Source organism: Vulpes vulpes, chromosome 1 (assembly GCF_048418805.1).
Source record: "Vulpes vulpes isolate BD-2025 chromosome 1, VulVul3, whole genome shotgun sequence".
Taxonomy (NCBI): Eukaryota; Metazoa; Chordata; class Mammalia; order Carnivora; family Canidae; genus Vulpes; species Vulpes vulpes.
Window position 1 is genome coordinate 16,112,158 of NC_132780.1, and position 14,223 is coordinate 16,126,380.

A 14,223-nucleotide genomic window follows, 5' to 3' on the forward strand; every position below is an offset into this window, starting at 1 on the left:
TTTGTCAGAGGTAAAACTCTTTTAATCTCAGACCACCGCTCCCAACTCCCGATCCCCACCCACGACTCTCTTCCCCACACAAGGGCCGGAGAGCGAGGGCCCCTGCCCCCCACCTCGGGTGGACAAGGGCCCTTTAAGGCACCTGTGGGGGTGGGGGGAGAGGGGCGGGAGCTGGTGCCGTCCTGACTGCAAGGACGGACTACGATTGGCAGGCTGTTGTGGGATGGAACCGAAGAGGGTGTCAGACGCAGGGACAGGATTGGGCCATCCCTGGGAGAGGGTAGAGGGGCACGTAGTCAGGACTCGGTCAAAAGCGACCCCAGTCCCAGTAGTGTAAAGAACGTAAATTTAAGGCCGCAGGCCAATCCTGGGGTTAGGAGGGTTTGGCCACGCCCCCAGAGGGCTGGAGCCTATCAGGTGGGACAAACTAGGAAGGGTGGGATGGCGACTCCGGGAGATTGGTCAAGCCCTTTGCGTTCAAGCCAATCGAATGAAGTTGCCTATTCTCTAGGCTGTAGTGGCTTACCACTCCCCAATCCTGTGGCTTGGCTGTTCTTTTTCAACCAATGCCGCGCGAGCGAAGCTCTTGTCACTGGGCGAAAACGACAGTTGACCCTTATTAGGGTTTAAAACTAGCCACGCCCCGGTCCGGGAGCGAGCCAATCCCTTAATCGAAAGAACCTGTCGCTGGGCAAAAAAAAATGCAGCGACAGACCCAATCCGGAAACTGGATAGGTCCCGCTCCTCGGCGCGAGAGGGGGTCGTGGGCTGGAAGGACGGCGGGAATTGGCGGGGAAGGGGCAATCCTGGGACCCCGGGAACCTGAGAAGCCGGTCCCGGGTTGACTCGGATTGGCCGGGCCCAGGGGCGGGGCAGGGGTGTAGTGTGGGGCGGGGCGGACGCTGGGCCTGGAAGCGCTCTCCCTGGGCCTCAGTATTTCCGCTTCAGCTTCTGGAAGTCGCTGGTGTTGAGCCGCGGCCGCGGCAGGTCCCCGAAGACCTGGGTGTCCTCGGCCTCCCGCAGCACCAGCGCGCGCATGCTCGCCGCGATGCGGTCCAGGTCCGGCGAAGAGGGCTGCGAGACCGGGGCGGAGTCAGCGCCCGCCGCGGCCCCGCCCCAGCACTTTTTGCCTACTGCCAGGAAGGCCCTTTACCCAATCTTGCTCCTTGTAGGATCCTTCTAACCAACCCAAATACCACCTCCTCCAAGAAGCCTTCCTGGCCCTCTCTTCCTTCCCTTCTTGGCCTAACTCTACGTGCAAGAACAGCTACCCGTCCCACTATCCTTCAGTTCCTTCTTACACAGTGGCAGTGCTGTTTCTCTGCTATCAAGGCTAGATACCAGGGGGTGTCATGTCTAAGGATGTGGGTTGGGCTTGGCATTGAGTCATGTAACAATCCAGCCTCTGCCAATGATTAGCTGTCAACAAGCATTTCATCTCCTGAGGCTTCAGTCTCCCCTTTAAAACGCGCGGCTGATGACAGCGCCTGAAACAATCAGCACAGTGAGTGCTCAAGAAGTGTAAGCTAACCACGTTGCCAGCGCTATAGGGAAGGGGCCTGGTTTCACGATGGCCTCCACCCAGGAGGGTCCCTGTCCATTCTGTCTGCTCCAGCAGTTAGTGCAATCTCCCTTTTGGCCCCACACCTTGATCTGGGCTTAGCCTCCAGGAGAATGGGAGGGGCCACGGACAGAGGCTGGACCTGAGCCGGTTCAGAGGTCAGACCAGCGCCCCCACCACTCAGGCCTCAGATGTTGTTAACTGGCAATACAGGCAGACGGCAGATGGATGCTGCCAGTGTGTCAATGAGGACACGGGGGGGGGGGGGGCGGCGGAGAGAGAACATACGATGACCATGGGACTCCAGGGCTGCCTCCCTTGCAGTCTGTAACTCCTTTCCAAAAAGAGGCTGGGTTCCAGTCCCAGCTCTGCCCTTTCCCAGCTGAGGTCCCGGGAAGTCACAGATAATCCCGGTGCCTCAGGGAAGTTCAGTGCTGGGTGAGGAGGAGCCACCCAGGCCAGGCCAGGGAAGCCACCTGTAGGATTGTGCCAGAGGAAGAGGAGGTAGGAGAGGAGCCAGGAACACGCAGGGTGGGGACAGAAGATGACCTAACCCCTCTGTGCCTCAGTTTCCCCTTCTGGAGGGGATACCAAAATACCTGTGCCTTGCCAGGAGCAGATATTCTATAAATGAAGCTGTTCCTAAAACCCATAAGAGGCTTTTCTGCATGGCACTGGGGTACACTGTAAGGCTGCAGTAGTTCAAGCTTTAGGGCTCTGGCCCAAAAATCTGCCTCCTGAGGTGGAGGGCAAGATCAAGCCCAGGAAATGTGGCTTCCATGCCAGAGGGCTTCCTGGAGGAAGTGGCTCTGAGTCCCTCCCTCCACCCTCCTCTTTTTCTCCCTTCTGCCCCTCACCGGCCCATTCTCTTCATCTGATGACCGTGCTTCTGGCCTCTTCTCCTTGAAGGCCCAGACGGGCACAGACACAGGCAGGGACTTGGCATACTGCTGCGTGGGCAGGGCTGAGGCCGGGGGCACGGAGTACGCGGGGGGGCCAGCAGGGGTCTCCTCGCTCAGGCTGCCATCTGGGAGAGACAATGGCCTTCAGCCTCTGTCCTTGCCTTCATCCCAGCACCCTGGGGGTGGCGGAGTGGGGACAGCCTGGGACACTTACCATCTGTGCTCTCAGGGTCCGACTCACAGAAGGGGGGCAGGTCCTGGAGTGTGGCATCCTCGTCCATTACAAAGAGCCCTATGGATGAGGTTAGTGGCTCAGGCCAGTCAGGTCCCCGCTGTACCCCATGTGCCACCACCACCATCTCCCCACTCCTTGCATCGGCCGGGCCCTCAAAAGCCTCAGGGCTTCTGGAATTATTCCCTCTGCCTCAAACACCCTCCCCCTTGGTTATCTGCCTGGTCATCGGCAGAAACAAATCCAGTTTCTGTCTGTTACGCCCTCAGGTGAAAACAACTGGCTGGATAAACATGAAATCTGCAAGATCTGTTTGGGATAAAGGACTCAAAATACAGACGGAGAGAACATGAGCCTACTGTGATCCCTGTTTGACAAAGGGGGACCAGGAGGCACAAGAGAAGTCAAATCACTTGGCCAAAGTTCCAGAGTTAATAATGCTGCTCATACAGCATATTCAGTCACCAGGATTTGAATGCAGGCCTCCTGGTTCCAGAGTCTGTGCCCTGAATCCTATGCGGGTCTCCCCCAGCAACAATGAAGAAGCAAGCATTAATGGTGACAACACAGGAGTAAGTCCTACTTAGGGCACACACACCCCTCCCGCAAACTCTTAATCACTCTCCAAAGCCCTAATTTTATAGTCCAGTCTCTCTGAAGTATCCAACCTCCTGATTCCCCTCAAAACAGCCAGTTGCTTTCCCCCTGGCTCCCTTAAGCTGTGGCCTGCATTCCTGACTCCTCTGTAATTCCTACCTTTCTCACCAGCACTAGGCACCCCAGATTTGAAATAACTCTCGTTCTGCTCGAGCTCCCAGCTCAGGTTCCGACCCCATGGTCGCCACAGGGCACGATCTCCCACTGGACTACCAATTCCTTGGCAGGACTGGGAGTCCCTCAAGAAAAGGGCCGAAGCTGGCTCTGTGTCTGTCTAGCACCTCCCAGCACAGAGCTGGCTCCCGGTTAACATGTAACCATACAGGCTGGGAGAGGGGAAATGACCTGCTCCAAGTCGCACAGCAGGGCCCAGGTCAAGCCAGCCTGCTCCCCCAAGACTCTTTGAGCCTGGGGCTGCCACAGAACACCGGGGCGCAGAGACAGGCGAGGCCCACCCCTCCGGGATTCTGACCTTGCAGGCCATTTGCCAAGCCCAAGAGCCACCCCAGCCCCCAACCCTCTCACCTCCATCATCGCTGACACCCAGCCGCTCCCCAGAGGTCTCCGTCTCTGTCCGCTCCTCCTCGTCTTCTTCGTCCTCCTCCCTGGCCGGGGCAGGCCGAGGTGGACTCCGAGCAGGGCTGGGTGGCTGTGGTGCTGGCGGGGGCACGGGGGGCCGGGCAGCAGCAGCCGCCCTATGGGCCAGGGCGATGTCGTGGAGGCAACGGCGGGCAGCCTCAGCCAGGGCCCCGCGGCCATGGGCCGCATAGGCACAGGGGCCTGGGCGGGGTGGCGGGGGCGGCGCGGCAGTCAGCAGCACCAGCTCCGTGCCTGTCCGGGCCCGGAAGCGCTCGGCGGCCCCCACCACCGCCTCCCACAGCTCCTCGGGGCGCCCCGACGCCATCCACGCCCTGCAGGGCAGAGCAGGACAGAGAGCTGAGGCCCGGCTGGCTGCCCTGTCTGCACCTGGCCCCTACGTGTCCACCTGCCCCAAGACGCCGCTCCCACCCCTCCCAGCCACCTGGTCCCGGCTGAGCTCAGCCCCTTCCCCGAAATCTGCCACTCTCCCACATTCCCCACCATCCACACCTCCTAGCACCGTCCCCAACCCTCCGGACCCATTCCTCCCGCCACGCCCAGTACCGACAGCCCCCGCCCCTCCTCTTGGCCCTGCCTAGTCCAATGTGGGCACCACCCGCCACCTGTGTGACTAAGGAGCCCTTGAGATGTGGCGGGTCCAAGGTGAGAGGTGCCGTGAGTATGAAACCCACGCTGGATTTTGGAAGACTTGGGACAAAAAAGGTTGGATGTCAGAGATCTCACTGGCAGTCTGAGGTTGATTACATGTGGAAAAGAGGACATCTCAGATATGATGGCTAGTTGATATAAGGCGAAAATGACTTTTATCTGTTTTCCTTTGACTTTTTTAATGCAGCTTATAGAAGATTTGAAGTTATATGCCTCGCCTGCATTCTTTTTCTGCGAGACGATCATTCCAGCCTCTTCCTGAACCTCTGAGCCGCCAGTTCGGGCCCCTTGGGGTCCTTCTACACTGGAACTGCCCTTGCCTCTCCCTAGTATCCCCAGGACATGGTCGTAACCCCAGCTCTGCACTCAGCTTCACAACCTTCCAGACTTCTGAGGCCTCAGACCTGCAGTTAAGTGGTCCCCCTATACCTGGATAACTTGTTCTCTGATTACTTGTTGACCTTTCTCTCACCCTAGCGTGGAAGGAGCTTCCCCTCACCCCAGATCGGCTCAGTCCCCACTCTCCGGACTCCTACAATGTCTGAGAGTCCTCCCATTCTAGCACATATCCCTATGGGGAGTACTGTCTGGATCCACCTCCATCTCCCCAGCCACTGTAGAGCCACCTGAGGGGGAGCCCGTGGGATTCATCTCTGGGCCGCCAGCATTGCCCAGCACCTGACAGGCCTCAGAGACCAGGGATGGAGCAGAAAATGGTGTGCAAGCTGCTCTCTGTGCCTAGACTCCATCCATGAAGTTTTGTATTTCCTACAAGACTTTTCTGCCAGATGCCTTCCCTAGACCCACAATGCCCTGGGCTATATCCATTATACCTCACTGTCACTTGAGCTTGTGACAATTGTACCTGTCTGCCTCCTCCATCACACATCTGAGCTCCCCAAGGTCGGGGATCTGTACCCCAGAACAGGTCTGTCCTAAGCAGACAATCTACTGGATGCATCTACTTATGAAATGAAAAGAACAAGGGGTTGGGGTGCCTGGCTAGCTCAACTGGAAGAGCATGCAACTCTTGATCTTGGGATTGCAATCAAGAGCCCCACAAAGGGTGTAGAGATTATTTAAATAAATAAACAAACTTAAAGAAGAGAGAGAGAGAGAAAAGAGCAAGGGCAAGTGGGCTGGCTTCCGGCCATCTCAAACCTGCTGTGTGACCTTGGACCACTGACTGGCCCTCTCTGTGTCTCATTTTCTTCTTCCTGTAAATCAAAGTGGTTAAACCAGGACTGCTGGGAAGCTGAGAAGCCTCCTCAGGGAGGTATGGGGCACCCCAACATTGGAGGAATTCAAGCAAGGTTCTAGTCCAGCCAGGGTTATTTGATTTCAATTTGCAGGCCCTTTTCAACTTATAATCACACGATTATAAGTTTTTGCTGTTTGCTGAGCACTGACTCTGTGTAGGGAGACTACACCTCTCATTTCACCTCCCACCTGACCCACTAAGGTGGGAGCTGTTACCTCACTAATGAGACAGCCAAGGCCCATAGAGTACAAAGCCCTTGCTGGAAGCCACACACAGTGAGGGCACAACCAGCACCATTCCTGACAGACCCCATGGCAAACTCACCCTGCACTTCCCACATGCCAGGCAGGGATGCAAATGGATCATCACCATTCTCATGCTACCTTCTCCCCAACCCTATGAGGGAGGGGCTGTTATTACCCTATTTCATGGTTGCACGTCGAGGGCTTAGGGAGATTCAGTATCTCGATGAGGTAAAAGGGGCTGGAGAGGAGAGCCTGTTCTTAATCCCAAATGCCATCTTGCCTTCCTTATCAGGAAAGGTTTACATTCAGATGGAGAAAGTGAGGCTCAGACAGCCTAAGGCATTGGTCAGAGGCCCAGAAGTCAAATGGGTCAGAGCAGGGCTGACTCTGCTGTTTGCCTGACTCCAAAATCCAATAGAACTGAGAAGTGCTCAGGGTCTCACCTACCAGAAGGAGGAAACCAAGGCTCAGGGCAGGGAAATGACTGGCCCAAGGTCACACAGCCTGGCAGTGCTAGGCCTAGGGCTTTCACATCTCTAGGACATCAGGATTAAACTCTCTGTCCTAGATCTTAGAGTAGTTACAGGATTGAAAAGAGTGTAATGGGGGTGAGTGGGTGTGAGGGTCCTCCCACTGTAAAGAGGAGGAGGACTGGGCAAATACAAGGAGGGCAACTCAACTTCTCTGCCAAGGCCTGGGGGCTCTCTGGCATTAGTTGTTTAAAAGTAGAGTGGCCAAGACCAGGAAAGACTCTACCCTTTCAGCTGCTGGAGGAAGTCTTGTATCCTCTAAGGAGCTCAGAGATGGACGGAGGGTCCTCAACCAACCAATTTGAGGAGCCTAGGATTAGGGAGAGAGGTGAGACTTGTCCCCCAGAGGAGGGGGAGGGGAAAGCTAAGGTAACTGGCCCTTTAGGATGAGATGAGGAGGTGAACTGAAAGAAATAACTCTAGGAAGAGGTGAGGAATGAGGCAAAGTCCACCACGGAAGGAGGAATGCTAATTAAGCCCCCTTCCGACCACCTGTCAAATTGGCAGTGCACCCCCGCCCCAAAGTGGGAGAAACTCGAGGGTGGCCCCCCAGCCCCCACCCCGCGAGGCCGGAGGAAAGGTGAAGGCCCGGTCTCTTCCTCGACCTCTCAGAAACCTCCCCACCTCGTCCGGGGGTCCAGGGAGGACCCGCTTCTCTAGGAAGAAAACAGGAAATCCCGCCCAGGTGGGGGGCCAGGACCGGAAGTCCCGCCTTTGGACGGGTGAGGGGAGCCCCGAGTCCCCCCCGAGCAACCCCCAGACCCTGTGGACATGGTCCACGACCAAGGCAAGGATCCTAGTGGGTCTGCAGACCGGAGGATAAGGCTGTCTAGGTTTTGCCTCCGGTGAGACAACGGTTCCCGCGGGCTACCCCTTCCCAGCGCTCAGCGTAGGGTCGCTGGAAGATCTCTGCCCTCTGATCTACTCAGGCCATACCCCTCCCGCGAGCGGCTCGCCCTCCCAGCGCCCCTCTCCTCCGGACGGCCAAATCCTCCCCACACCGCGGTTCACAACGCCGCCTCCACTCACGTGCCCGTAGCCAGCATGGCCGGCCCGGCGCCGTCGCCGCCCTCAAAAGACATGGCGGCGCCTCGCGTCACTTCCGCGTGGTTGGCCCTCCTCCATGCTGCACACTCCGCCTCCCTTATCGGGGCAGCCCGAGACCATAACGACCACGGGGACATCACCGGATCACAGTGGGGCAGTGGCGACAGCAGGGTGCCCATAAGAAAGATGGTGAAAGAAAGGCTTCAGCTTGCTCGGAAACAAGCCAAGACCATTTCGATTTGCTAAGAAATACGGCCGTCGGCACGTGTATTCTCGGACCACAGTAAACTAAGGCCAGCGACCTGACGCCCCTCACCCATTGTCAACTTCTTCCACAGAAATGGAGGAAAATAGTGCCCATTAACGACATGGCAACCATCCTAGCATCACTTGCCCAAAGCGTACATGGACTCTCCCTCCAGCCTATCCCCCTTCAGCACCAATGCTGGGGAAGATCCAATATGGCAACTTTTTTTGCTTCGCTTTGCCAGGCTTCAATATGGCGGCCCACACCGCCGCCTCCCGACGGTGACTCAGGAATTCGACTGGGTCCGCTTCGTACCCGGGATACTGACGGCTTCATCCCGTTAACCCAAGTCCCTCAGCACCTCTCGTGACGTACGCCTCCTCTCACCTTCTTTTCCTTTACCCGTCTGTTTTCCAGGACCTTGCTGTTGCGCCCCTCAGAGAGATGGGACTGCCCCGCATTAACATGGCCGCAGCTGACAAGCTTTGGCCGTGCCCTCGAGCAAAATGGAATCTCCCTGGCTTCGATGCCAGTATACAATATGGAGAAAGAAGGAGGTGTTTCGGAGAGCGCTGGGGCGAGGGGGTGGAGCCCTTGGATCCTCCCCCTTGTTTACTCCAAGGTAAGGGAAGCAGCACTGCGCATGCGCACTCTCGCTGGCCTGCCCCTCCTTCCCCGTGCGTGCCATGTGACTTACACCCTCGTGGTTCAGGTTCAGCCACCCCGTTCTGAAAGGTGGTTACGTCCACTCCTGTTCTAGAACAGGCAAGGGCGCTACCACTGTCCAGGCTTGAGGGGAGTCTCCTATCCGGATGTGACAGCACGGTGACCCGGAAAGGGAGAGGGCCGGGGCAGTGGGACCTCGGCCGCGGCTATGGAGGGAGCCGGTTACAGGGTAAGCACTGGGAACGCGTTCTTTCCCTCCTGGGGATGCGAAGCGACGCCCTCTGGTAGTCGGCTTCGCCCAACGCCCTGCCGGAGCTCTGGGAGCCCGGCTGAGCCGGAGCAAAGACACCTTTCCTTTATAAATACTCTGTCACCCTCCCCTCGGCTGCCCTAGGGAAGACCCTTACCTTGTGGCCCCGCCCCCGGCGGCTGGGACGTTCCTCTGGGCACCGCCCCCTGGCTGTCCTGCGCTTGGGTCCCGCCCCTCACCGATTTGTGTCCCCAGGTGGTGTTTGAGAAGGGTGGTGTGTATCTGCACACCAGCGCCAAGAAGCACCAGGACCCGGACTCCCTCATCGCTGGCGTCATCCGCGTTGTGGAGAAGGTGGGCCAGGAGGGAGCAGGGCTCCGGCGGGCCCTGGGCGGGATGGAGGCGGCGTCTATAGGAGTATGATCTTGGAGGTCACGATGGGACATTAAGAAGGCAGGGAGTGCGGACTGGGGGTATAAAGGGGCTTTGTAAGCCCGAGGGTCCGGGCCCGGGAATAAGTACAGAAATACGGCTTGCGGTGATTGGAGGGGAGTCTCTCTAATTCCTCTTTTCTTTCCTCAGGACAGCGATGTTCTCCTGCATTGGGTTCCTGTAGAGGAGGCTGGAGATTCCACCCAAATTCTCTTCTCCAAGAAGGTAGGCTTTTCTCTTTTCTCGTTTCTCCACTCGCTTTTTTTCCAGGTTCAGGCAGTGGAAGATGTTTGAAGGACCTGGATGCAAACCCAGACTTATTTTTGGAGCTTGTGTGATCCTTGTTGGGATCTAGGTTCTCTTTGCTCCTTGGTTTCCTCTTGTCTGTAAAATGGGGCTGAAGATGCCCGATCAAAAGAAAGCTGACACCATGAGATTCGTAGCCTAGGGGACAGCTGCCCCCTCATCTGTTTGCTCTTAGGAGAGCCCTGCCAGGGTGCGAGAGGACGGCGTGGCCTGTGGATTTGGGTTCCACGAGCTCTCAGTCCACAAGAGCCTGAAGGGGTGTGGCATGTCCCCTTCAGAGAGGAAACACACCCTGACCCAGGTGGCTTACCCACTTCCCAGGACACCTTTCTACCCTGGGTGCCAGACTTTTCCCTTCTTGTTCTTAGAGGCTCCTGAGGCTTTTTGTCACCAGGCTCTGTGCTGGGACCCAGAGAGGAGTCTGACTTAGACCCTGCCTCAGTCTTCACCCCCATTCTACTTTGGGAAACTGAGGCACAATGATTGGAAGTTCCTTTTGCAAGATCAAAAAGCTAGGAGGTGTTGGAACTTGAGTTTGATACCAGACTCTCTGATTCCAGAGGCCTGCCCCTTTCTGGAGGAAGCAGACATTTGCGCTGGAACTCTGAGGATAAGGGAGCAAGAAAATACTTCAGGGATGGCAGGAGGAAATGGGGTGTCTCTGTAGAGCGGTTTGCTGGGAATATGGTTGATTCTGAAATGCCCAACTGGGAAGCTTGGATGGTGTTCTAGAGGCCCTGGGGGAACCATGAGAGGAGAAGGGTGTGGGTGTGGAAAGCTCTCCTGAGAGACCGTGCTGGGAATGGGCAGGTCCAAATAGAGGGAAGTTGGAGGCAGGGAGGTCAGGAAGAAGGTTAGAATGGTGTGCCAGGGGTAGAGAGAATGAAGCCTCACTTGGGGCAGTGGGGGTTTGAATAACCTGGCGAGGGTGTGTGTGTGTGTGTGTGTGTGTGTGTGTGTGTGTGACAAATGGAGATTCCAGAATTCTGCTCAAGCCAGGGTTGAGGAGGAAGCATCGAGCATTCTGCGGTTTTTGTCAGCTTCACAGGTCGGCTGAGTGCCTCTCTTGAAAATGTGACTGTCCTCTTCAGCAATCTTATTTTTGACTAACACAAACCCACTGAGGGGGCCTTCTGGGTGACTCAGTTGTTGAGTGTCTGCCTTTGGCTCAGGTTGTGATCCTGGGGTCCTGGGATCAAGTCTCGCGAGCCTGCTTCTCCTTCTGCCTACATTTCTGCCTCTCTCTGTGTGTCTCTAATGAAGAAATAAATAAAATCTTAAAAAGAAACTCGCTGAGGTAGACTGCAGTGGAAAAGGCACACACGCAGAATACACTTAGCTCCAGGGAACACAAAATCTGTTGGAAGACAAGTTAACAGACAAGTTTATTTTTCTCGTTTTACAAGACACTCAAAGAGGCTGCTGGCCTTGGCTGGCAATGTTGGGGCCCAGATTGTTGAGACCCTCCTTTGCGTGCCCTGGTCATTTTTTAATGATTTAGCTGCAGCTCCCGTATCTGCCTTTTGAGGCAGGAAGAAGGGGGCAAGCAGGGTGCCAGTCACATCTGTCCTCATCAGAAAAAAACAAGGCATTTCCCAGACACTCTGCATCAGGTAGGAGTTATATTTGGCCACGTGGAATAGAAACAGAAACGACCATGGCTTCAGCTCGATAGTAGCTCATACTTCTCACTTGAAAAGTCTAGAAGTCAGCAGTACAGGTTCACATGTCATCACCAATCCTTCCATCTTTGCTGTGTCATTCTCGGCATGGGGCGCCTTCCTCACGGCTGCCTTATGGACCAAAAAGGCTGCTGGAGCTCCAGCTTTTTTGACTGGTTTTGCTCACTTTGTACGCGTTGCAGGTTTGGTCAGGAGCTTTGCTCGTCGTGATTACTTACGGAAGCCTGCTGCTAGAGCAGCCACCATTCCTTGTGGCAGAGGGCAAGAGCTCTTGCCAGGCAATTAAACAGTCCATCCTGATAGGGGTACATCCCAGCCCTTTGGTCAGAACAGGTTGCATAGCTCCACCCAGCCAGTAGAGCTCAGTGAGCTACGATCCTGCCATGTGCCCAAGAGGCAGAGGGCTGCAAATGCTGGCAGAAAACAATATTGACTCTCATTATGTTAATGTAAACATTGATGAAACATGAGATTCATCTCACAAAACATGGGGACCAGGGATGGTTTTCCCAGGGATGGTTCAGCAGCCCTGTGAACAGGTGTCTTAGTGACTTCCTTCATGGCCCCAGTTGGCTGCCAAAGCTCCAGACACCATGCTTTCCCTCAACAGCACCCAAAGACTGTTCTGAATAGGGTGCTGGTCAAGCCTGTACATGCCTTTTATAATCAAGAATTTCCCTTTTAAACTCTCCACCGAAAAAAAATAAAAAAAATAAAATAAAATAAAATAAATTCTCCACCGATGGCATCTCAGCTTCCACTGGCCAAAGGTAGGGCCCAAGGCTACTCAGAACCACAAAGAAGGCTGGGAAAACAAATAGTGGGAGGTTTTAGCTTCTGTTTTGGGGAGGGCTCTGTCAGCCTAGAAGGAATAGCAGAAATGGCTTTCATGTAGGACCCATCTGGGTTCTTCCAACAAGGTCCCATCAGGCAGGGTTTCATCGCAGGAGACACAAAACACTCCAATTACTGTCAGCAGGAAGGGATTAAAGGCAGATGAGTAGAAGCTTGCCAGATTTTACAAGGGCTAGTAGAAGAGGAGTGACCTTATAGAACTGACCTGCCAGGGGAGCTGCCACCACTTCCGAAATGAGGGCAGTGAGGAGAGATCATCATGGCACCTATGGAGGCCCAAGAACACTACCACCCGAGCTGCCACCCAAGGGCAGGAAACCAGTTGGCTCTCACCAAGCTAGATGACTGGATGCTGGGAGACTGAGCTAGCTGTCACCTCTATCCTAGTCACCTCTCTGTGTGGGAAAACAGGAGTGTCCACCATTAATGACACAGCCCGATTGGCAGGAAGTTGGTTCTTTCCTGCTTTCTACTTGTTTACATCTTGTGTCTTGACTTCTAGGCTTCAAAGGAGCCTGGGAAATGTAGTTTTCACCTTCTAGCTTTTGCCTGACAGGATGGTGCACACTAGCCTGGGAAGGGACTCCAGTCGCTGCAGCCCTCCCTGTCCTTCCCCATGGCTGGTGGCCAGCACCATCAGCTGTGACAGCACTGTGACCCTCAGCACGGCCTCATCTGCACTGCTGTCTGCCTCAGTTTCTTTATTTGTTCACTGAGGATGCCTTCTAGGGCAGCCTTGCAGCTTGGATCTGGAAACTCTGAATCTACAGCCCCTCACTCTTTTCCTTTCTTTTCCCAAGGATGTCAGTGGGGGTGACTCGTGCACTTCTGAGGAGGAACCGACCTTTGACCCCGGCTATGAACCCGACTGGGCAGTCATTAGCACTGTGCGGCCACAGTCCCGCCACTCAGAGCCCACTAGAGGTAGGCTGAGCCGGTGCCCCTGGGGGGCAGGTGGAGACATGTCTTACCCTCAGTCGTCATGGCTCCACAGGCTTTGCTGACCACAATCAAGATGGCCATCAGTGCTGGCCTTCCAGTCTCAGGAGAATGGATCGGGGCGCAGGACTGTCCCTAGCCCAGGTCCAGCCCCGCAGGTCCTCCAGGTGTTGCAGCCTTGCTCATCTCACTGGGCTCCCGGATTGTTTGTGGGCAATCATGAGTCCTGCCTGTGAAGGTTTCCAGGCTGTAAGGGTGACAGTTGCAGGGTGAGAGGGTGATGTGGGCTATCCCGGAGTGCAGGGGGCACCAGAGGAGGCATCTGGCCCTTCTGGGGAATGGAGAAGCCTTCCAGGAAGGAGTGATGCCAGCCCCTGGCTCTTGGGGGGACACCTGGGAGTTTTCTCCCCAGCAGAGAGGGCAGCCGTGCAAGGCCAGAGGCACAGGGCGGCCCTGGGTGTGTTTAGGATATTCGAGCTGTGGCTCGAGTGTGGTGTCTGGAGTGAAGAGGGGGCAGGAGATAGACATGAGGGGCCTGCCATGAGGTTGAGGAACATGGGCTTCACTCTGAGGGCCACAGAGCGCCAAGGGAGATCTTAGAGCAAGTCAGTTGTGTTTCCAAGGAGGTGACCCAGCTCTCAGAGGCTATCTGTGCTGTTCCTAGGTGTGGAGCCCAGTTCCCCCCGGGGCTCATGGGCGTTCTCGGTGAGTCTTGGGGAGCTCAAGTCCATCCGCCGGTCCAAACCTGGCCTCAGCTGGGCCTACCTGGTCTTGGTGACCCAGGCTGGAGGCTCCCTGCCCGCCCTGCACTTTCACCGCGGGGGTACCCGAGCCCTTCTCCGTGTCCTCAGCCGCTACCTGCTGTTGGCCAGGTGAGCCTCTTCCCAGCACCGGGCTTTTGCAGCTGCAGCCGGGCCCCTTGGGACTGTGAAAACAACAGCCTGATTGAAAAACAGAAAAAGGGAATCAACTGGCACATGTAACCGCAAAGCCAAGGGATGGTCTGATTTCGGGCAGGACCTGGGTCCTGGAACATTAAGAAGAATTGTTTTTTTTTCCTCTGAGTTGGTATCGTGCTGGGACAGGAGGGTTTCTGCAGACCTGGCTTAGCATCCCTGGTGACAGAAGCATCTCCTTCCCCAGCAGCATCCCCCGAGCTGCCT

At 55.9% G+C, this 14,223-nt stretch overlaps 2 protein-coding genes across 10 annotated transcripts in view; one reads left to right on the forward strand and one right to left on the reverse strand.

Annotated features, from left to right (window-relative positions):
- Nucleotides 1-8,447, reverse strand: AKT1S1 (AKT1 substrate 1). 8 transcript variants are annotated; one of them, XM_026014086.2, is made up of 6 exons: nucleotides 8,318-8,438; nucleotides 7,666-7,779; nucleotides 3,878-4,263; nucleotides 2,678-2,755; nucleotides 2,419-2,588; nucleotides 1-1,074 (listed from the first exon to the last, which is right to left on the reverse strand). In XM_026014086.2, exons 2-6 carry the CDS (start codon nucleotides 7,716-7,718, stop codon nucleotides 931-933), a joined length of 831 nt encoding a protein of 276 aa, XP_025869871.2. In that variant the 5' UTR covers nucleotides 7,719-7,779; nucleotides 8,318-8,438; the 3' UTR covers nucleotides 1-930. The 8 variants fall into 8 exon arrangements, with proteins under 8 accessions (XP_025869871.2, XP_072613466.1, XP_072613463.1 ...); XM_072757365.1 differs by lacking the exon at nucleotides 8,318-8,438 and adding an exon at nucleotides 6,863-6,946 and having other exon boundaries at nucleotides 7,666-7,782; XM_072757362.1 differs by lacking the exon at nucleotides 8,318-8,438 and adding an exon at nucleotides 6,186-6,946 and having other exon boundaries at nucleotides 7,666-7,782.
- Nucleotides 7,796-14,223, forward strand: part of TBC1D17 (TBC1 domain family member 17) — a 12,729-nt gene continuing 6,301 nt past the window's right edge. For both annotated transcript variants that reach the window (XR_003237312.2, XM_026014084.2), the window contains exons 1-6: nucleotides 7,796-8,552; nucleotides 8,691-8,825; nucleotides 9,102-9,200; nucleotides 9,429-9,503; nucleotides 12,922-13,045; nucleotides 13,725-13,932. Coding sequence is in view for 1 of the 2 variants with exons in the window: in XM_026014084.2 (XP_025869869.1) it covers nucleotides 8,805-8,825; nucleotides 9,102-9,200; nucleotides 9,429-9,503; nucleotides 12,922-13,045; nucleotides 13,725-13,932 (527 nt within the window). In the remaining variant the exon portion in view is untranslated. The remainder of the gene's footprint in view (nucleotides 8,553-8,690; nucleotides 8,826-9,101; nucleotides 9,201-9,428; nucleotides 9,504-12,921; nucleotides 13,046-13,724; nucleotides 13,933-14,223) is intronic.